This window comes from Piliocolobus tephrosceles, chromosome 8, assembly GCF_002776525.5.
Source record: "Piliocolobus tephrosceles isolate RC106 chromosome 8, ASM277652v3, whole genome shotgun sequence".
Classification (NCBI taxonomy): Eukaryota; Metazoa; Chordata; class Mammalia; order Primates; family Cercopithecidae; genus Piliocolobus; species Piliocolobus tephrosceles.
The window spans coordinates 62,389,597-62,414,112 of NC_045441.1; the positions used below are offsets into that span (position 1 = coordinate 62,389,597).

At 34.9% G+C, this 24,516-nt stretch overlaps 1 protein-coding gene across 25 annotated transcripts in view; it reads right to left on the reverse strand.

Annotated features, from left to right (window-relative positions):
• HDAC9 (histone deacetylase 9) overlaps positions 1-24,516 on the reverse strand; it is a 679,750-nt gene that overhangs the window by 440,676 nt on the left and 214,558 nt on the right. For 8 of the 25 annotated variants that reach the window (XM_023215947.1, XM_023215937.1, XM_023215923.1 and 5 more), the window contains exon 2: positions 17,278-17,340. In XM_023215947.1, coding sequence (XP_023071715.1) covers positions 17,278-17,340 — 63 coding nt within the window. Of the gene's footprint in view, positions 1-17,277; positions 17,360-17,578; positions 17,958-24,516 lie in introns of those variants that run through there. The other 17 variants (XM_023215933.1, XM_023215943.1, XM_023215931.1 and 14 more) reach the window with 5 other exon arrangements.

The following is a 24,516-nucleotide window of genomic DNA, read 5'->3' on the forward strand; positions in this document are numbered from 1 at the left end:
GTTATCTATGTTTCCTCCTTGATTGAATTATCACCTCTCTATTTCACTCTATCAGACTCTTGGATCTGAATCCTTTATTTGGTCTCAAGTTATTTTTTTGAGAATTGAGCTAGATAAACGTTGTGTACTTCTCTCACCTAGTTTAGAACCACTTTACTAAAGTCCCTGCCATATCTTCATAAAATTCCTTCCTGTCCCTCTATACAATGCAAGATCCTAAATGCATTATACAATACTTCGGCATTGCAGAAATTTAAATTGTAACCTGCATAATTAGATAACAACAGTATTACAAAAATAGATATTTGAGTACAAAATCATTGGGCCATGAGTTTAAAAACTGAATATATGAATTATTCCCAAGCTATTTAACTAATAGTTTGTCCTCTTTCCATTGATTTGTGATGCAAACTCTGTCATATACAAAGCTATCAAAAATAACGCTGTATTCTATTCCTTGATATCTATGTGAGCATGTCCCTGCCCAAACCAAATAATCATTATTTAATACAGCTTTGTATGACTTGACATCTAGCCTTCTTCTCTCCATTTGTTGCTTTACAAAACTGCCATTTGTGCACACTTACTTGTACATTTGAATTTTAGAATCAGTATGCCATGTTCCCCCACAGATCCTGTCAGGATTTTAATCAACATTGTGCTGAAATATAATAAACCTATAATGTATAGAAGAAATGTATAGCAGACTATGTATGAGGCAGGAAATTGAATGGTTAGTAGAGCTGAGGTGGAAATATGATTTACTTCTTGTTAACATCACTTAGTATATCTGATTTAATACTATTCATCAAGTATCTTTTTTAAAAAACTTTTAAAAACAAAGAGATGCATATATTAATTTGGGAATAAATAACTTTTTAAAGATGTACTCTTCCTATTCATGAACATAGCATCACTCAAATTTGATCAAGTTTTCTTATATGTCCTTCAATAATTTTATTAATTTTTCCATAAAAGTTTCATTTGCCATGAAAATGCTATCACTATTACATTTTGTGTTTGGTTTTTTTTTATATAAAATAATCCTTTCAATGTTTTATTTTTTACTGACTGTGTACTGAGCAATATAAGTGAACTCTTTATTATTTCAATTGCTTTCTTTTCCTTTTAATTTCTAATACATCTTATTGAATGTTCATGTCTTGAAACATTGACTAGGAAATCCAAAGACAATTCCTGACACTAAAGAAAATGTCTTTTAATTTTACCATTAAATATAAAGTTTCAGATAGGGTGAATGGGTTTTGGTCGATAACACTTATTTCCCTCTTCTATTTTTTAGTTTAATAAGAGTTTCTATGCTAGAAGTATGCTGAATTTTATTGCATGCTTTTCCACATCTGATGAGAATATCTTTTTTTTTTTTCTTAATTCGTTATTAACAGGGCAACATTCACTGATAGACTTTTTCCCTTTAACCAATCTTGCATTCCTGGAATTATCTCTCCATGAAAGAAAACGCATACGGCCAATAGCGTATGAAAACCACTCAAATCCAACAGTAGTCAGAAAAATTCATAGAAAAAAGTAATTCTCTATCATTTTCATCTTTAAGATTGGCAAAAATATCTACAGTCTGACAATATCCAATATTGGCAAGGGTGTGGAGAAAATGGGTCTCATATACATGACTGGGGAAGCATAAAGATAATCTCTGTTACATGTTGGTTGAGTGCCCAAGGAAGTTGACTGGGCAGTAGATAATCAAATAGACAGATGCTGTCTCCCATGTCTACTAAACAATTTAATATATTGTCTTTTCTTTCATTTATTTTTTTGAGACAGAGTCTTACTCGGCTGCCCAGGCTGGAGTGCAATGGAGTGATGTCGGCTCACTGAAGCCTTGATTTCCTGGTTCAGGTGATCCTCCCACCACAGCCTCCCAAAGTGCTGGAATTAAAGGCATGAGTCTGTGCCTGGCAATTTAGTTTGGTTTCTAGTCATCTGAGACTGAACTGAGATAGAGGTTTCTAACAGAGTTATATCTATATTCAGATTTGAAACTATGTGCTGGAAAGTAAAAGAAAAGAAAGAAAAAGAGATATTGATTTTTCCAGATCAAGGATGTGGAAGAATGTCCATTTAATTATTGGGATAATAAAGAGTGAGAGACTAGGGGTACTAGGGGTATCAGTTTTTTGAGGGTTGTTTTCCTTCTTACAATATAAAAGTTAGGTTAAGTTGATATTCAGATAATTTTTTCTAACATTTTTATGTTGCTCTTTCGCCAAACAAATGAACAATGATAAGAAAGACTAATTGGCAGCCTTTGCAAATTCACTAAAAGGACACTGGCATACATTTGCTCACCATGATATACTACACTGTGTTCAACACCTATGCTGTAAAATTTGGTTTTATTATCTAACTCCTTTCTTGGCCCACACGTATATTATCAACGAACTCAATTAATTTTCTAAGTCTTAATGCCCTTATCCTAACTTATGCTGTTTTAAGGATAAAATAGAGCAAAAAGACTACCTTGAAAGATTTACATCCTATACCCTATACCATTCCTCTCCCACATACACATAAAGATAATTGTCTCATTCTTCTTAGAAGAGTTGTATATAGAGATTGATTCACCCATTCCATCTATATTTCCTTAATATCTCACTATGTTAACTCCTTGTTCTGACATTTTACTTTAGATAATTTTTCAAATTACTGATACCCTTGGCATTGAGATTTTGATTAAACTGTTCATCAAAAATCATCTTTCCTTGCCCCCCTGTCAAATAATATAGCTAATTAAATAATGCCAGAATAAATGTAGATGAGCTACATAGCAATCGTGGGGCTAAATTATTTCCAATTGATATTATTATTAACAGAAAAATCCACCTATTTTGCCCTTTAAGAAAATTGTCTCTACATAAAAATATAGGAGAAGGGAAAAATAGTATTAAATGCAAAGTGGTATTTGAATAACATAAAAGTACACCTGTAATCATTTTCACAACCAAATTTATTCTTCTCTTGGATTAAAAAAAGTATGCATTTATATTCAGGCAGTCTTAAATTAGCTATTTCACATTTCACATTTTGAATGCAGACACATATCCCAGGAAATTTCTATTGGCATTCATTATTCATTGAAAAATCAAATCAAATAAGAATATTCCCAAATTCCCTTTGTTAAGAATAACTGAAGCATTTAAAGGGTCATATACACATTGTTAAAGCATTGGAGGTCATTGCTGCTTACATTCTATACTGAATAATTTTAATTTGGGGGCAAAAGACTCTAACTCCTCAAAAATGTCTACATTTTTCAAATCTACAAAGAAACAGAGGAGTAATTTTCTTCATAAAAGAAGAAATCATTTTTTAAAAATACCAAATGTATAAAAAACACATTGTGCAATAACACTGTACTCTTTAATCACTCATTCATTCATCTAAAAATAGTCTCAGGGATCAATTATATGCTAGGTACTATAGGGAATAAAAATAGAAGTAAAACATGATCCTTTTCCTCTTGGAGCTTATAATGTAACTAATTGGGGGGATGGGGACACACATACATAAATAGTCACAGTATAAGACAGAAAATGGAAATGTTCTAAAGAGAGTAATAAAAGGACTATGAGGATTGAGAGAGAAGAGAGAAAGAGAAAAAAATACACATAATTAGGGAAGTATTAATATTATGGAGGTGAAGGGGAATCAGTGACGGTGTCAGACATTAGGTAATATTTGCACTGGGCTTGTAAAAGAATTTTCCCCAGTGATGACCAGTTGGACTAGAGCATTAAGATATCTCAGAAGAAGGAAATACCTGGTAATTCTTATAATAAGAAATCAACAACAATAACAGATAAACAAGCAGCCTCGTTTAAAAAATACAGCTTTCAAGTACTCAATAAATATTGATTGAATGAGATAATCACTCAGAGGGAAAACGAGTCACTACTAACTATTTTTCTCAAGCTCCATTGTGAATCCACAAAGCATGTTGGCCAGAAGTTTGGCTCGGTCTCAGTTTTCTTGAGGCTAGAGAAAATCATAGCTGACAGTCTTCCCCTGGTTCTCCCACCTACCCACTGATAAAGGCTTCCCCACCCCTCCAGAAGGCAGAAGTAAGTGGAGATTAAAATAGCTCCAGAAGACTTCCTGCCCTATTCTAACTGTGCTTTGACTTAGACCAACTGGAATGTTGAGGGAAAACCCCATGAGGCATCAAGCATGTGAGATAATGTGTCAGTCCCTCAAAAATGTTTGTCCAACCTACTCTGTGTATCCACTGTTGTTCCCTATTCCAAAGCATAATGTGTGGGGAAAAATAACTCTTAGCTGTTTCTCCCTTTGTAAAAAATAGATCTGTCACCTTCATGAAATACTTCCTTATACAGCTATTTTTTTTTTTTGTAACAATGTGTCAGGAATCTAGCCAGTTGCTAACCCAGCGAAGACTCTGTATGCTAAATATTTTGTTTGGAAGTTATGATTCTCCAGCCGCCTAACAAAGGTGTGATTTGACCCATGATTTACCTGAATTAAATACCTGGCACGTTGTAGGTACACAGTAAATGCCTGTGTAATGAATACTGTATTTTATACCCCTTTAAAAAGTGTGCAATATTGTGTTTATGAGAAAATGTTCTAAGACTTCTAACTTCAGCTGGTGAAGATATTCTGCTCCCCTTCTTTTGGGTTTCTGAGAAAGAGAAACTGTTCGCTTCACTAAACTACTAGCAATCACTCATACCGCTTGGGTAAGAAATTTTAGCACAATTGACAGTACAGGTGAGATGAGAGACAAAGGTGAACCTTAGGAACAAGGACAGGCAACAAGTTCTAAAAGAGCCTTCATTTCAAGTCAATAATATGAATACAAAAGAGAGGCACTCGGTTCATGATTTCTATGAAAAACAGAGAAAATCACGGCTAACAGTCTTTCTCTGGTTCCCTTACCTACCTACTGCTAAATGCTTCCTCATCCTTTCCACAAAGCAGAGGTAACAATATTGAAATAGATCCAGACCATTCCTACTCTATTCTAACCGTGCTTCTGTTCTCCTTGACTTAGACCAAATTAAATGTTGAAGGAAAATCTACTTTCTTTTTTTAGAAAGATATCCTTTACAGCTTAGCATACTCAAAAGCCTTCACTTAACTACCCTAGCTATGCTAGCTAATACTGCCCCATCAGTCACTTTGTATCTCACTGTCTTATTTTATTTCACCTTAATACTAATTCCTATCTCAAGTAGCTTTATCTATCCATCCATCATTCCACTGAACAACCAACCATGTATCTCCTTGCTTTGTTTAATAGCTGTATCTTCTGTGCCATATGGTTGGTTCTTAAATAGTTTTGGGTGAAAAAATGAACAGATAAATGACTCTTTCACCTCAGTTCCCAAATCTTCAAACAATTTCATCTTCCAAAATCTTCAACCTGCTCATTAAAAGAGTGGTCAGGATGCAACATGTTATGTTGTTACTTCAGTTGCTTCCACTTCCACTCTCTGAATTTATATCCATCTTGACTTCTTTTAAGATACATTTCAATTACTGTGTGTTTCCTATTTTTGTCTTTCATTTTGAAAATTCCTAATGGTCAGCAGATTCCTTAGAGCAAGCAAAAACACAAAACATATTTATCTTTTAAAAACATGGGAGGCTGAGGCAGATGGATCACCTGAGTTCAAGAGTTCAAGACCAGCCTGATCAACATGAAGAAGCCCCATCTTTACTAAAAATACAAATTTAGCCAGGCTTGGTGGCACATGTGTGTAATCCCAGCTACTCAGGAGGCTGAGGCAGGAGAACAGCTTGACCCGGGAGGCGGAGGTTGCAATGAGCCGAGATCACGCCATTGCACTCCAGCCTGGACAACAAGAGCGAAACCCCATCTCAAAAAGAAAAGAAAATAATAATATGTTATGAATATTTGGAAGACCTCTATAAGTTATCCATTCTATAGCATTTGGCAAATGTGTAACATAAAATGCACTAACATCCATTTAAACATATTTATCATTTAGAAACAAAGAGTTAATAGTCAAAAAATATAAAATGCAAATTTAACATTAAAACAGAATTCTAATTTTAGAGCAAAGTAACAATTGCTAAGGTTTGAATTAAGCACACAATTAAAGTAAATTGAAAGAACATTTCTCAAATGTAAAACTGCATATTTTACTGTATATGAGACTTGCTGGGAACATCAAAAGGTAGTAATACCCAAACAACAAGCAGAGGCTTACACTTACTTTTCTCACATGCTGAGAATTTTATCTCCTCTATTTAAATCAGTAACTTACATTAATGCATTATAATGACAGTATCTTTTATAGCTGCATTTTATATATTATGGTAATAAAGCTAGGAGCATTGGTGTTATTTATTATTAAAAGTCATTCATGATGTATATTTGCCTTTTTCCCATACCTTATGGTTAACCTGTATATTTATTGTGCTTATAATAGTCAATTGTTTTTCATAAACCAATTCTTAAACCCAAGCTTCATGGGATTTTAAAAAAACTAAATATATTGGAGAAACCAAATAGAATTTAGATTTCTTAGTTTTTAGAAACTGACATATATATACAATTAATAATAGTATCATTCTTATGAAGTGAAAAAAGAAAACAGTATGTGTGTGTAATGCCATATTCACTAGAAGGGTCAACAGCCCCAAGGAGCTCTGTTTATGAGCAATATTAACACCAAACAGAGAGCTTAGCAATGTCTGTTTCTAAAAATAAACCCTGTGTGTCTCTTGTTGTCATCATCAACCAGAGTTCTGTGTGCTCTGAGACAGCATCAAGGCCGCCTCTTTGCCTTTCCATAAGCATTATACATCATTACCCAGAGCTCTCCCTTTTCTCTCAAGGTGGCAGAGATAAAAAGAATTCTGCAATCACCCTAAGCACACATTTAAACAACATTATTGCCCCTTAAGCAGACAGTTATCATGTTATTTTGGCATCAGGAAGGAATCTGTGGTTTCACTTGAATGTTATTCTTCTTTATTTAAACTACTAGAAATAACCCAAAAATGACAGAATGCTCTTTCTATAAATAATCATTCCAGTGTAGAGTTATATTAGGAGGTAACTCATATGGCATGATAACGCCTAACAAGCTAATCTTAGACCTGCAATGCCATAAGATAGAAATACCGAGGCTAAGAATAACTGACCCAAAGGAGTCAGGCTGCTAAAGAGAGGCACAGACATGTGGACATCTGCAGGTTTTAATGCATTTAATGATCTTCTGAAAGCTTCTTTCCCCTAGGAAGGCAATAAATTATGTCAATCATTAACGTGATAATCAATAATGCTTTTACAATGTATTGATTCCTGAAGATGGCTCAAGATTCTCATAGCAAATAAGATTATAAAAATTACATGTTGGAAAGCAAAGAGTGGGCTTTTGCATAACTGGATTAATAGGTAATTGGTGGATTTTATGCTTAAACCTACCTACAGAACACATAATATGCATCCAATACAGTAAAAATAACTCAAGATAAAATAAAATGTAGTATCATGATACTACATATAAACACAGCCATCCAGTTTTCACCTAAAATGTCCATACTGGACCCAAATTGGACAGATATGTGCTCAAAATAAGCAGAAACTGAATTTTGTTAGCTAGATCTTTATTTTGGCTAGAGCATTTCACATTGCAAGTTAAATTAGGATTTGAGTGGTGATACAGGCTTTATTACCGTTACATTTCAAGGTAAATACCAAGGTGAGCATAATTCAAACCTTTTGGTCAAAATAAATGAACCCCATAGTGCTAACATTTAAAAAAATTACTTTCTCTTGCCAAAATACATTAATAATAATTTGCTATTTTGAAGCGGGGCTAACTTTACCCTCATGATCAGTGTATCATGAACACTGGTAAACAGGTGCCAAATGCATCAGGAATGCTGCTTCTGTCCAGAGCATCTGCTCCAAGGAAAAGAGCACTCTCATAGAAGCTTGGTTTCCTTAAGCTCCTCTCAGCGCTGGATAATGCTAACTTCCTCGAATTTAATTATCTAGCACCGAGAACATGAAGTAAGGATCTTCCAGCAAAACTTTCAACATAGTTGCCTATTTGTGCCTTAAATCTCCCAGGATTAAGAAGTCTGCCTAGATATTTGTTTATACATACACAAATGTGTCCACATTTTTAGTACCAAGCAGAATTATCCTATGCTAAATATTTTTTGAGAAAAAGTGGCAGGCTTTTAAACACAACCAGGCCATTTCCTACCTATAGTAACCATCAGTAAATTTGTTATCTCTCTGAATATACTTCCTCAACTGTAAAATACCAATACTGCTGCAACAACTACTGTATTATTAAACTGTGGTAAGGATTAAATGATAAAGTGATACACGGAGAAACTTTTGAAACATTAGCCATTGTGTCAATAATAAGACTGACATAAAAATTTTTGAAAAAATATGCTTATAATCACTGACCTCTAAAATTGGAACTAGGCGGGGCGCAGTGGCTCATGCCTGTAAACCCAGCAGTTTGGGAGGCCAAGGCGGGCAGATCACTTGAGGTCAGGAGTTCCAAGCCAGCCTGGCCAATATGGCGAAACCCCATCTTTACTAAAAATACAAAAATTAGCCAGCCATGGTGGCACATGCCTGTAATCCCAGCTACTTGGGAGGCTGAGGCAGGAGAATCACTTGAACCAGAAGGTAGAGGTGGCAGTGAGCCAAGATCATATCACTGCACTCCTGCCTGGATGACAGAGTGAGACTCTGTCTCAAAAAACAAAACAAAATAAAATAAAATTGGAACTAAGCAGCTAGAAGAGGAGTATGACAGATTAAAAAAAAAAGGTGGTGATAACTTTCTTTCTAACTTAACATAAATAGTTTCTAATGTAAAAATCATGTACTTAAAATACACCCTTGAATTTTGATTATGAGCAGATTTCAAAAGCATCATCAAGAATAAAATTAATTCAGTGCTTAACTCAACAAGAGCTTTTTCTCATTCACCCTACATGGGGTTCCCTGAAAACTTTCTGGGTAAACACACTTTTACTAAAGCAGGAACTCACCAGCTATGATGTCATTTAATGAAAACTCAGTTAAATTTACTTATTTTTTGTTTTCTGGATTTTGGGTTTTTTTTTTTTTATTTTTATTTTATTTTATTTTTTATATTTTGTTTTTAACATCAAGTTTCAGTTTTTGAAACAACTTCATAACATTCTCATTTGAACCCAGTTTGGAAATGTCATGCCTCAGACATTCACCAAACTATACCTCAAGCCAATTGAAAATAACATCCACATGGCTGCAACTGGGTCAATAATGAACATACATTATGAATTTAAAAGTTTCTGATACAAATGGTGGACCATAAGGAGAAGCAGGAAAATAAAGTTGTGGGTATTTCCAACCTTATCAGCATGCAAAAAGTTTAATCATAAGCAAATGACTAGTTACACTCTGTGGTTCAGTAAATTTCTTTCTTCCTTAAAAGTGGTTTTCATTGGATTTAATTAATGGGTATTTAAGAAACACTATACACAAAAAGCCCATCACTTATTTTACTACGGAAAAGTTAACATTATGATAATGAATGGAAAATATATTCTTATAAAAACACAAGAAGTACTTATTCTTATATTCATGAATCATAGCAACTTAGAGTAAACCTAAACATAATGCTCTCTGATAACACTTGAAAGTGTAGGTCGTTTAGTATTGTGAAAAATGTTGTATAAATTAAATTTGTTTTGTTCAACTCACTTAATTGAAGAAGAATGGAGCTAGGAACACCAGGCATTTCCTCTTTCTTTGCTTCCTTATTGCCAAATTACTGGGAACAGAAAAGGGGAAAACTGCCAACAGGAAGAGCACCGCATATCCCAAGCTAACCACTCACTTCGGCTTCCTTTCAGAACCAGGGGGGACCATGGCACACTGATTTGAGGCAGAGGCCAACATATTTTTGAATTTCTTCTTGAAAGCTTGTTTTCTAAAGTCATTTGCATGAGATTTTATTTCAATTAAATTATTTTCAAAGCATTCAAATTCAGAAAAAAAATGTTAAAATGTAGTTATCATTCCATATTGTAAAAATTGTTCCTGATTCTTAAAATGCAATATCTGTGACAACCTACTGGCAAAGACATTCTGAGTATTTTTAAGATAATCCTCCTTTCATATACTGAAAACAATTCATATATTATTATGTTTCTCAAAAAATGTTTTGTGTGCCTCAAAGCCAACAAGGAATACTCTATTCAAGTTTATAACAAATGCTTGTAATGCATGAGGCCACAATGTTGACTCTCCTTCTTCAGAAAATATGATTGCTCACTTAGAGAGATCCAGTTTCTTCCACAATTACTTCAGTCTCTTTATTAGGGGGCTTCTTCTAATGACAGACAATACTAAGAAAGGCAATGTATTCAATATTAATAAAAAAAACTTATATTCAATACTAGTAAAAAATACTTACATTAGTATTTAAACAGATATATTATCTTCATGAAAAGAAAATCAACACCCATAGTTCAATTGAAAGGGAAATTATAAACATAGTCCATTTACTTTATTATATTTGTGGAAACTAAAAGGTAAATAAAATTGCAAAGAATAAACTTCTAATCATCAATATACACGTTGTAGCAAATACTGCTAGTGCCTAGCTAACATCTATTCCTCTTGCTTCTTTGTTTTTCCCAATAGAAACTTGAGCAGGTTTAGGTATCCCGCCTTCCCAGCTCAGTCATGGGTCCCACTTCTCTCAAAAACAAGTGAAAGAATAGGCAGGTGATGCTCTTCTGGTCAATATAGTATAAAGGATGATTTGCTGGAGAAGTCTGGGTAAGATTTCTTTCCTTTAAAAGAGACGCCAAGACAGCAGTTTCCCCTCTTTGTCTCTGGAATTTGTCGTGCATAAATAACATGATGCTTGAAACTGCTATGAGTCAACTTGTGACCATTGGAGGATCCAACCTTTGTCTCTGCAATTTGTCATGCATAAATATATATGATGCTTGGAACTGCTACAAGTCAGTTTGTGACCGCTGGAGGATCCAATCTTAGGATCACACCAACCAAGGTTAAGACCAGCAGAGTGGAACTATATGAAGGACCTGAATGCTGCTGCCATTTTTGATTACCTGGTGCTGCCTAGCCACCCAACTACTTTCTTACATGATAAATGTCCTACTTGTCTGTCATTTTGACTAGAGTCTTCTTTTATTTGCAGGAGAAGACAACTTAACTAATATACCTACTACTTACGATTAATCACTGTTAGTATTTTGCAATAGTAGCTTTGTGTAGGGGTGTGTAAGAAACACTTCTCATAGAATACATGCCTATTATAAAATTTCATGCTCTGTAAAGAGGAATGATGCTAAAAGAAAAAGCCCCTTCTCTTCACCAAACACAGCACAGCATCTTTCCTAATTTCTTCCTATCTTTATAAGAATTCTTCAGGAGATGGATGGATAGATTTAAAAAATTATAAGAATAAGAACATATCACTGATGTTATATTTATTTTTAAAAACTGAAATTAAACTTAACTGAATTTAAATTTAAATTTAACTGAATTAAGCAGATTTAAAACTGCAGTTGAAGGAACTATAAATGTACTAAATACTTCCTTAACATAAGAGATACTATTTCCAAAAAGACCTCTTTAAGGTTAAATAAACTATTTTTAAAAATCAGTGCTTTGAATCTTTTTTGTGTGTGTTTCTATTTTAAGCAGCAGGGAGTCTGCCCCTACTCAGAAAGGAAGGATATTAGCATTTCTCACATCCTTCCATCTCACCTCTCTCCAACACCTCACACTGGTCAGCTTTATTAATATTTTTACATTCCCCTACTTTATAATATCTGCTTTCTGCCCTATAAACACAATTCAATAGTTGTTTAAATGCATTCAGTGCTCCCTCATTACTCTGATAATGTTTTCTCTACTTCTGAATTTAGTTTTTTGTTTGTTTTAAGTTCATCCCTTCACTGTGTGGCTTTCACTGTCAAGCAGCCTCTTTCATGTTTGAGAACGTCTACCTTGTCTAACTATTTTCTTTATATTTTAAAAACATCCAAGTGTCACACTGGGTTGCACTTCTTGTAGAACTTTTGAGACTTTTTTCTTCATTGTCTTCTGATGTTGTTCGTGGCATACATATGATAAGCTTTCTGAGTCTCTTCTTCCCCACCCTCCCACTCCACAGGCTCCACTACAGCTACCAGAACTCCTGAGGAATTATTTACAATTTACCATTTGCTAGCCCAATTAGGATATGACTCTGTTGAGCACTTGCATCCAGTTTTCTAAAAGATGGAGAGGTCTTTTAATGTGCAGATTTGCTTTCTTCTTTTGTAGTGAAATCACTTTTCTTCATTTGTGCAAAATTATCTTCTGTTTCATTGTTTTGGAATATCAACTTCTGGGACACAATCTTCTTGTTAGATTATCTTTGTCTTTCAAATTTACAGACTTTTCTCTAATTGCATTAACCCAGTTTCCTTTTTCATTCACTCTGATTTTTTTCAAACCTTTCATCTTTATGTGTAAAGATTTTTACCAGGGCCTATTCTGTTTTCTCCTATTTCTAATGAATATTTTTTCTATAATCATTACAATTTTTCATTCTTAATTCATTTCCTGAGATCTATATCTCCCTTCTCATCTCATTCTCTTGTTTTATCATCTCATCTTTAAGCTTTTCTTTTATAAAATTCATGTTTTTATTAAGGTGCTCTTTGTGGGAAGTAATACTAAGACATCTAATTCCATGGGTTCAATGAGTTGATGCTTTTCTTCTTGGTAGAATCTCTAAGGTTAGTTGGTGAAAAGTACGTCATTCCAAAGAGCTACGGATCGATCATTCTCCCAATTTAGTATGCTGTGCTGAAGCCTTCATTTCTACTATTTCTCAGTCACAAGAGAAAACATGAACCACCCAAAATGGTGAGGATACCCACTCAGTTTTCTTCTCTTCAGATCTGGGAATCTTAGTGAGAATTCTCAGGAATTGGTCAACTTTCCAGTAGAATTCTAAGACAGCCCAGGAGACAGGTCTCTCTATTATGATCAAAGAACCTCCGCATACATTTTTTCCTTGGCTGTTAGCCTCTGAGGTATGTTGCGTTAGGTTATATCATTTTCTTTGCTCAGTTACTGTTGAATATATTGGGTGACAGGGGTGGAAGGAGTGTTTGTTGGCTGACATGCTATTTTGGGCTCACTTCATTATTTATCAGTAGTGAGAAATTATAAGGCACATTTTAAAATCGCTCATCTCCAAAATTAAAATCATCATTTAGAATATTTTTTGAATTCAGAATTTGGATTTATTTCAGTCTTCTAAGGGGTTTTATTGGACTTTCTTACTTATTGGACATAACCATAATTATGCCTCCTGTGTCATCCTTAGAAATATAAAATACTCATTCTTATCTCCATTCTCAATGAGCCTATTTATAATTATATTTCTGATTGATACCTATCATCTATCTCAATTGATAACAGGCTTGCAAGTGAAGATAACCTGAGTTAGAGAATGGCAAAACAGTAATTATGGGGAATACCAGAAGTGATTCTTGACATGACAGGAACATTTCACAGACTTACATTTTCATAATTAGATTCTGCTTTTCAAGTAGACATAAGTGACGTGACTACTGAATCTAAAATGTTCCCTTCCCCTCAACACCACACACTAAGGAACAAAAGGATTCAAAAATGGGTGAAGACATATAAAAGAATTTCAGGATTTTGATTTAAATGTTTTTCTTTTATACCCTAAAATAAGCATAGATGGCCAAAATATGAGCTTTCCTTATTGTAAATATATCTTACATTACTTCTATACAAGCTCTAGGAAATTCCTTCATAATAATTGTTCCAATATTGTCTGGACAGCTCTGCTGCCCAATGTGTTAAGCTACAAGCCTGGCAATGGGAGAACACCCCTAATCCTGCCAGCTCCTGTGGAGTGACCTGAGTCAATATTTGTACATGCTTCAGTTTCTGCCACAGTTATCACTTACACTGGCCCACACAAGCCACAAAAGTAGAGAGGCACTTGACAAACTGTGTCACTCACACTGAATTCTAAGATTTAATATTATAGAACTTTAAACTAAAATATATTAGTACAATATTATAGAACCTGGTTCTACCAAACATGTTCAGCCTGGCTGAGTCAATGTCAGAAAAACATACAACAATAAAAAAACACTTGTATTCCAATAGCATATAAAGAGCTCTGAACAAAAACCATCTATATTAGTGCATAATATCTAACATAACTAGAACAACAAATGGGAACTCTAAAGCAATTGCTAAAGAGATTACACGACAGAACCAACGTTTTAAAAATAATCTCAAGAAATCTGCCATTGGGGTTCACTGTTCAATCACATACCGTGCAACTTCTTTGCCTTTATTACATAATGAGACATTTCACAGAACACACACACACACACACACCCCACTCTTACCTATAGTCATAATCTGCATAGGAAAGATCTCAACTCTTATCAAACCAAGATAACAAAAGAAATAGTTGATTTACAAGATAACTAAGGCAAACTGATTATCAAAACAAACGATCATTTCCCCCATGTGACCTACAATGTAACTCATCTGGCTTGTTCAGCTGGATAATCTAGAACATGGCATTGGAAACCAGGATCCTAGGTTCATTCACTAAAAACAACAATTATAATAGTGAGTATATGTTTTAAATACATATTGATACATTTGAACCTCACAAGAATGCTAAGAGGCAAGCAGGAGGACATCATTATTCTTCCGTTTGAAGATGAGTAAAAAATCAGTACACAATTGGCTAGCAGTGGAGCTCATGCTAGAATACAAAGTGTTTGACTCCTTGAACAGTGCTCTCTCCACTCCTCTGCACTGCTACCAGGCATCCTTTCTCTCTTTCAAATCTAAAGACTCTGCTTCTAAGCCTATGAATCACATCCAGATCACTGGTCCAAAAGGGAGCTGAACAAGATTTGTAGCTAAATTAAGACAAACACACCCCTAATTTAGCAGTTAACTCAAAGGACAAACCCTACTGATAGGAGTTCACCAGCATCACCATCCGTTCCCTAGCCCTACAGCAGTGGATCGCACTTTGCTGAAGGTTAAAATAGGTGGGGAGATTTTAAAAACCTCAATCCCCACGTTGTTCCCCACACCAATTAAATCAGACATTCTGGGAGTGGAATCTAGGTATCATATTTTGTAAAGTGCTTCTGGTGAGTACAACTTTGAGAGCCAGTGCCTCACAGGAAGTATACAATAAAGACTAGGTGAATTAAATTTAAGAACACAGATGAAATATATGGCATGTTAGGAAGGGCACAATTGTTTTTATGGTTCAAATTTTAAAAATAAATAGAACTTAGTGATTATGTATTTATACCAGACAGGTTTTGGGAGTCGAGGTTAACCCACATTACCTTTCATTTAATAGCTAGCTGGTGCTTAAATGTTGCTTCTTGTAGAACTGGCAAAAGCATGGACAGCCTGAAGCACTTCCCTGTCTGAAAATCTTGTTGCTTTGTACACAAACCATTAAATGCTAGGAAAATAACAATCTCTACTGAAATGGGTGTAAAGTTGTATGTGATTATCAAAGATGTGGAGAGAAAAGCAAAGCTTGCAAACACCTGTAGCCAGACTTAGCGTCAGCAGACACTTGCTACTTGGAAGGCATGTATGTTTCTACCACATGAAAAAAAAATCGAACTTGTAACACAGAAGTGAGGACGAAAAGGATAAAGCATAGTGCTGAAAAGATTTCTAAACTAGTTATTTCCAAAGAGTTCATCCATATTTTTAAAAATAAAATGCTAAGTTAAATGACCAGTCCCATTAGAGACATACTTGTTAAACCCTCCTGGAGTCCTTGTCAGTTTTGCAGCTATAAGAATAAACTGTACCGAAATTCTGGTAGGTTTGCTTTTGTTAAGCAGCTATAAGAATAAACTGTACCGAAATTCTGGTAGGTTTGTTTTTGTTAAGCAGGCACTATTCATTAACATAATTCCTGTCACTTAAGTGTATAAATACCAAATTGTGCAAAAGTGATATTTTATTCTGATTCCATGAAAAGATGGGGTCAACAGAAGGATCTTAAAATCATCATAACTAACCAAGGTTTAAAGAAAACTAGCTTTAAACATAGATCCGCATATGGGAAGGTGTATTAACACCAAAACAGACATCATGCCAACCTGTGGAATATTTCTTTCACACCTAGCTCTATAAAGTAAACACTGCTTTATGTGGCATTCTTATCATGGAAATCTAGGCGGTGATCTATAATTACGATTAAACCCACATAGGAGGTGGGATCTGAGTGAGAACTTTAAGCCAATTTTAGGTTGAATCATTCAGAAGAGGACAGAAACAAAGAGTTCCCAAAGCTTTAGGAAATAGCCATAGGAAATAAATACGAAAGGCAATAATTACAAGTAAGTGATATTGCCTGGAGAGTATGTTCATTTAGTAAGTATAAATTGACAAGGCTGACAAGCTCCATCTCCCACCAGCTCATCTCCCTGAGAAACTAGAAATTAGAATCTGTTCCTATTATCCTTTAAAATGCTGCACCTGCTTTTAACACATTTACATGTGTGTTATGCCATCACATCTGCCTGACAATGCTAGACTTCCCACATGTTTTTGAAGAAAATCAAAATAAGCATCTGCTAATAACAATTTTATTTCATCCTAAACAGTTTCATTTGGGGCTGATGAGAAAAAGCCACATAATGGAAAAAAGAAAACTACCTTTATAACTCTGTAGCAAACACATTTTAGAAGGTAGGTCTATAAATAGATGTGCTTCTGTAGGCACACAGTAAATATAAAATCGTCAGGCTAGCGGGGCTGCAGTTTAAACTGAAGCCCCAATATGAACTTACCTGATTTTTAAAGTCCTATTAGAATAGGCTTACAATCAGTACAGATCTCCTTTTTCTAGTTCCATAGTAAAGGCAAAACACCCCCAACTACATTTTACTTATCTCAGTCTCATCTTTCATCAGAAGCAATAGTTTGCAATTTCATTCAGAAGCTGCTGTCCCTAAGCAGACTGAATATGCACAGAAACAGTAATGGAAGGGATCTAAGTTAAACCCTACAGACGCACCAAGAAAATAGCAACATCAACATGAAAAAGCAGCAATTTCCTTAAGAGAGGTGCTTTTCTTAGCTGCATTTCCCAAGCCAGCCCCTTTTCAAACCTAAATCATCTCAGTTATGAAAGAGGATCTTACCTGAGCTGATCATACTGTGCATTCTTTGCTGAGCCAAGAGCTGCTCTCGTCCAGCCACCCCATCTGAGGAAAAACAGGAGTCACTCTCGTAAATTGTCTGCAGCATATTCCAGTCACTCTTACTTCAGCTACATGAAACATTCATCACTGCTCAGTGCACCGGCCCCAGGAGCTACCCTCGCTGGTTCTCCCTCCTCCCTGAGGAGAAGCAGCAGAGGATCAACTTCAACAATGATTTCCTTTCTGCTCAAATGGGCATCCACTTTTAAAAAGACCTGGACACTTTTCCCATGTTACCAACCTGTGTGCAAAGCAGAAAGGACAGAGTGGATGCTACAGCTCTCTGGAGTTTAGGTTATCCCGGAAACTACAAGCAGGTGGGAAACAGGAACGTGCTTCGGGGTTATTTCTTTGTCAGAATAAGTAGAAAATTATTAAGTCTACCCACGAGAAAAAGAAACCAATTAAACCTGGCTTAGAGTTCTTCAGGCTGCTAGGGTTTTGTTGTAAAAACCCTCAGTCCTGCAAGTGGCTCCAGCCGGTGCCCCTCTCCTATCTGTGTCTGTGCCTCTCTTCCCCCTTTCTCAGTCTCTCTCAGCTCAAGTTGGCTAAAGCGAGTGATAATCCATTTGCATATGAATCAACAACAGCATGGCCCACAGGCACAGAAATAGAACAATGGTCGGCCTGAGCCAAAAATAGGTCAAGCATGGCCGAGTGATTGGAGCCTGCATTAATGCATTTAAAAATACCCCAGCAAACCCAGCTGTCCAGCCTCTATCTTTCAAACCATAATTCTCTATTGCAGGGCCTTAAAAGCAATTAACTCTTTCCTCCCTCGAAGCTTGCTTTACACACTGTGTTTCCATACTGGCGATTCGCTTCCAAAGAAAGGAAGGCAAGAAAAAAAATTAAGAATCATAATTCTAAGAGGGCAAATGCACATACATTTCATTTCATTTTATTTTTGTAGTATGTGTTTTTGGAAGAGAGAGGAGAGAAGTGCAGAGCTCTGTATTGGTTCTAAAATAATACTGGAAGCTTTTGCTCATAATGTGGTTTCTGCCTCACCCACGCACAGCAATCCTGGTGTTCTATTTTTGTTGCCTGTTTCTCAGGCTACACTGCAGTTGGCTGTAGCACTAGAAGCTTTTCTGCCTTCTAGTTTCAGGACTAACAGGAGATTTAGTAGAGGTAGTTTTGGAAAACAAGCACACCCCAGAATAAAATTTGTATGAAGGACAGGCTTGATTTTTTACTTGCTATTGATGCAAGACAATTGTCCATTTCACAAATCCTATTGTATCTTAGTACCACCTATGAATTTTATTGCATCCATCCAGTTAGTACTATGTCTACAAACAAAACAAAACACAAAACCATGGCTTAATGTGAAAATTTCCCCTCAGCCTCTCAGGTTAAATTCAATTTACTTGCAAAAAGAAAAGAAAGTACTCTGATTTCTTACAGATACAGAATTTCTGAGCATAAGCACCTGTTGATAGATAAATCAATATGGTTAGTACCCAACTATGACTGTTCTGTGTTCAACTACACATTGGTTGCCTGAAATATGGGCCTCCTAACTTTTCTGCAGAAATAGCATTTATGATAGTCAGTAGATTACCAGACACATTGTGGCATTCAGCTATACAGTACAGTAGATAGTATCAGAGTTTTATAGTCTCTGGTGCACATTTATATCATTTCTATATAAGAGATAAATTTTACATTCCAAAGAGGGATCCTAGCATCTTGTCACTTTCAAGAGCAAACCCAAAAGTGATAATCTACTAGTCATGGAAGCTCTTTTCTCTTTTCTAAACTAAATCAGCAAGGAAAATGTAATTCTAAGGCATCAGAAGCAACAGGGAAAGAGAGGAAAAAGCAGATTATTTCAAGATTCCCAGAATAATCCGATGAAAGAGGAATCTTAGTCAATTCCAGAGTATGAAGTCAGAGGGGGCAAACAAGGGGACACAGAGTTTTGATGAAAGGAAAGAAATAAGTATGTTAAATCATTCATCAAATAAGGCACTGCTGAATTCCTCTTCTTTTACAGATTAATTTCTACTGAATACTTCTTGAAAAATTATATTTGGATATATAAGTTACAATCTCAAAAAAATATATATTCCAAACTGCAGTTGATTTAAGCTACACAACAAAATCTTATGTTCCTGTCAGTGGAAAACAAACAACCAACCAAAAAACAATGATCTGATTCCTTCTGATATTACAAATAAACTTTTGGTTTCTAAATTTATGTGTAAAATTCAAAGGATAGAAACAGTGTGGACCTAACAATTTTCCTTCAGGATGATGTATTAAAGTGGTGACTATCTTCACATTTTAGACCCAGGAGGAAGTTTAGAGATAGTCAATTGTAGTTTTCAAACTCTGCCTTATGACATAGAATACCTGGAGTTGCCTAAGTTTCCCCAAAAAAAGGTTCTCCGTGGAACCAGGGGAGTTCCGATTTTCCCTGTTTACATTTGGAGATTTAAGATTTCTTTTGAAGAACTTTTTTTTTTTTATTCTACAAAACATTTATTTAAAGAACATTTTTTAAATTGAGGTATACTTGACAAATCAAGATTCTTTATATTTCAGGTGTACAATTTGATGATTTGATATACCTATACCTTGTGAAATAATTACCATAATCAAGTTATAAATCCATCATCTCAGCTAGTTACCACTTTTTTTTGTGGTGAGATCAGAACAAGAACTTCTTATATTAAGAAAAACAATAACTGAAATTTACTCATGAGGAAACTAAGAAGACTTGATTACAAAAGAACTCACTATTGGAGTCAGGCTTTAAAGAGAGTTGCTTGAGGAAATACAGGTAATTAATAACTAACCATATAAGTCTAGCATTTGTTTTATCCAGTCTCACCATCTTGTCCCTTACCAACAGGATACAAATCATTATCTGAGATATTCCAAATAAAATTTAATATGATCTACTCATGAAAAATGGACCCACTATCTGTTTCAGAGTGATTTTTAAGAGAATACAAAAATTTATGATGAACATACAAAAGGGATAACAAAATCACAATAGTGATATAATATGCCTATGCATCTTTTGTCTTTTTAAGTTTAAATTACACCTTCAAACCACAATTGATTTTAAAAAAAAAAAAGATCTCTCAGCTTTCATAATAATAAGAAACAGAATACAACTCCAGAAAACTGAGTTTGTAATTATCCTAGTTATTAAAGGTTCCAGGAAAGGGCATTCCACACAAAATACTGCAAATAATGTGTCTTCTTCATTTTGACCATTATTTAACATGGTTTATTTACATTTCATCCCTGCATTCTTGCAGTATGTTTTTCCATTAGCCATCTTCTCTTTTATTTAACTCTTGATAATGAAAAAATATTTTAGAGTGAAAAGACATTGGATACTTACACAAAGCCCACTTGTTTCTGAGAAGAAAAATAAGTATCATCAACACAACCATCAACTATATTGATTACTATATTTTCATTATTAAGAATGTTGAGTTAATTCTTCTCACATCATCTCAGTAATGTTAGTAAAGAAACGTGACTCAGTTTCTTTTGGGGTATTTATAAAACTACATTTTACTAATTTTGGGGGAAAAGATACATGTTCTATTACAAGAACTGTAACAAGCTAATACAAATGTCAGGTTAGGACAGATGGGTAGTTTAACAAGTTTCAATATAATAAATTCAAATTCAATTAAATAAGCATTTATTAGAAACTAATCCAAATATTATATTTTATATACATATAGGTCAAAGATAAAGAAAAAAAATTAACAAGGGCCAAAAACCCTAGGTTCTCAATTTAATAGTAAATGAGAATGAGAATTAAATCCTAATGTAAAATGTTATTTCAAAGTTATCATAATCCCATTTCTTTTTATGCAGACATATAGGCAAAAAAATAAGTATTAAAAAACCTGTATATCACCAAAATATTTCCAGAAATATCCTCAGACCTCTAGTTCACAATGACCTTTTCTAAAATGGATTTGGATCATAATCCTGAAAGACACAATCCCACATGCAATAATCCTGAATGCTGAAATCTGAAAAAGATACAAAATCCCTAGGGTCTAAATCCCTTAGGTCTGAAATCTCTCATGTCTACAATCCTGAAAATGACAATCTCGAAATATTAAAATCTCGAATATGAAATCTTGAAAGCTGAATTCTGGGAAAGGGATTAGTTTTTGGTCATACGCAGGATCGTTACATCATGTTAGTTGCATCATGTTAGGCGGTTGTTGCAGTCTTTACTTGGAAATTAAGTATGATTAGGGAGATACTTAAGGGAGCTAAGTTGACAAAGGGTTGACCTGTGGATTCAACTTTAGATGTCACTGGATTAAATACTTAAAACCTATTAAAGCATTTTTTGGGTGTGTCTGTGAGGGTGCTTCCAGATGACATTAGTGTGTGAGTTTGAGTGAATGAGGTGAAGAAGACCTGCCCTCAATGTTATCAGGCACCATGCGATCCGCCGGGGGCCCATATAGAACACACACAGGAGGGGAACTGGTTTCTCTGTGAGAACTAGGGCAGACTTCTCTTCCAATGCCTTGGACATCAGAAATTTGACTCCACCAGAAGTGCATTATCACAACGTTGACTTTGCATATAAGCATTGTCTCTGTGCCCAAACATGTTGCAATTTCTTCAATAAAGAAAGAAAGATTTTTTATGCCTGCGTTTGTGAAAGAAAATTTATCAGGATCTCGGTTCCTTGGGTAACTACATACGTGTTGGTGACCCACTGCATTTTTTGATCCATCTTGCCAAAAAGCTTAGCTTGTTCATCAGGATTTCAGATGACTACAGTTATATAAAGCTAGGTGCACACAATTATCAACACAGTGATATGCATTTATACATTTCCATTTGTGACCTATTTCTTTATAAATAGTTTGTCTGCATAACTGTTATACTGGAGTGACTCCTGCTAGTGTACCTGAGTGGTTTTGCTTGTAAAAATACGTGCTAATTTTCCTATTTTATTGTGTACAGTGTATTGTTTTATTTTTATTTTTCTCAAATAAACCCCCTTTTAAAATGTAAATACATATAAAGAATGTTTTATTATTTTTTCCAGAATTATATTTTCATCCTTCGGGATTTCAACACTTGACATTATGGAGTTCAAGTTGTGTCTTTCTGGATTATAATACGCTTTCCTCTAAAATCAATCTCAGTTGGTAGATAACTAGAAACAAGCAAAGGAGGTAGTGTAACCCAATTAATTCTAGCACAATGATATATCCTCAGTTCATCTGTAATCAAGCAGAGACTTTTCATGTATTAACAAACCCTATGATTCTGGAATCTAAATGAAGTAAGATTTAAAACTTAATTACCTCAAATACTGAATTTGTGCTCTACAATTGTCGTCTGCTACAAATTACTCACCAATAACTGGTGTTCCTCCAGTCACTCACTCACTCACTCACTCACTCACTCACTCACTCACTCATTGATGTGACCTCTTCTCCCAACCTCACATTCCTCAAACTATTGTTACAGCAATAAAACTATATGCATTTGTCTGCAGTCAGGGAGCTTGACTCCCTTAGACTTCCAAGGAATGGGATGGAGGGGAAAGTACAGTGTACTAATTTTTGTTCCAACTGAAGACCTTATTTACTGGAATTTTCTGTTTCTTAGAGGAACAGCACCAATTCTATGTGAATAAGGGATACTCAATTAACAAGTGATTTCTCCCCACTTAGAAAGCCTAATTAGATAACAAATGGTCTTCTGAGAAAATCTTCCTCATCTGAGGAAAGATTTTACAGCAAGCAAAGGGTCTGAGAAATCATGTTGGCATTGAAATTTCAGGGAGACTGTTACATGTGAAAGCAAAACAAAGCAACGTCAACAAAAACTTTAGAATCATTGGCCTTGCAATGATTGACAATAACGCTTCCCTTCAAATGGGATGTGTTGAGCCAAGATTTATCCTATTTTTAGAAGATTACAGAGGATCAAAATCACCTGGAAACTTGCTAGAAGTGCAGTTTATTGGTCCCTACCCCAGAACCAAGTCAGAGTCTCTGGAAGGAATCTGTACTTTAACCAGCTCTCCAAGTAATTCTGATACACAAGCAGGAATTACATAGCAAAAATATAAAAGAATAAAGTATCTTTTGGTGTGATTTCAAATTAGCCAATATTTTTAGAAAACAATTTTTTAAATGAAAATAATTAGACTAGGTAAGGCTAGGTAAGAACAAGGCTATTAATATTCAGAGTACGAAAGACTAAGGTGGATTGTTCAGAAATGGATTCCCTAGCTAGCAAATGAGAGCAGCATTGTACTCTTAAGGTGATGGGCATATGTGCATAGCTTTTCCCTGCTCAGCCACTTTGTTCCAGGTTCTATTTTTTCTGAGTGTTTTCCAGTTGCACATCAGCCCCTCTCTGCAGCGCTCAAGGCAGCCAGCACAGGAGGAGAAATCAATATGGCCCTGTGCAGTCCTGTAATTAAAGATAAGTAAAACTTAATGGTCTTTGATAGAATCAAGGGAAGTTTATTTTTCCTATGGAAGTGAGTTATTTCATATATTGAATATCAACTATTTCACAGCCACAGTGCAAGCCCTGAAGATACAAATGTATACAAGAATGACACAAGCTCTACTTTCATGGAATTTTCAGTTTTAGAAGCAATACAACCAAGGTGATTACTATAGAGTTTGATAAGAAAGTCTGTAACTAAATTTTGTTCAAATCTTCCCTGAATTTCAATTTATAACCATGGATTCAAAATAATAAAGTTTTCAGGATTGTTATGAGGATGACAGAGAATTATATAATACCTGGCAAATAGGTATTCAATAAATACTAGCTATTATTACTATAACTGGTTATAAAAAATATCCTTCTATGGACCTTTAATTCATGATTATTAAAATGTTAAAGAGCTGTTACTCATCTATTTTTCTAAGAAACTGTATAAATTCTAAAGAAAGTTATATAACTGATTAAATGTTGAATTATTTACTCAGAGCTATAAAAAGTTTCATGCATCAACTTGAAAAAATAGTCCATTTTGCTTTCTGCTGTATCACCAGAGCTTAGCATAATGTCTGACACATACTATGTCACTCAATAAATATTTATACAATGAATAAATGATTCCTTCTTTAGATGAATGTATTAAGTGACTACTGATCTTGAGTAAATCACTAATATACTATTCAACCTCTAATATTTCGT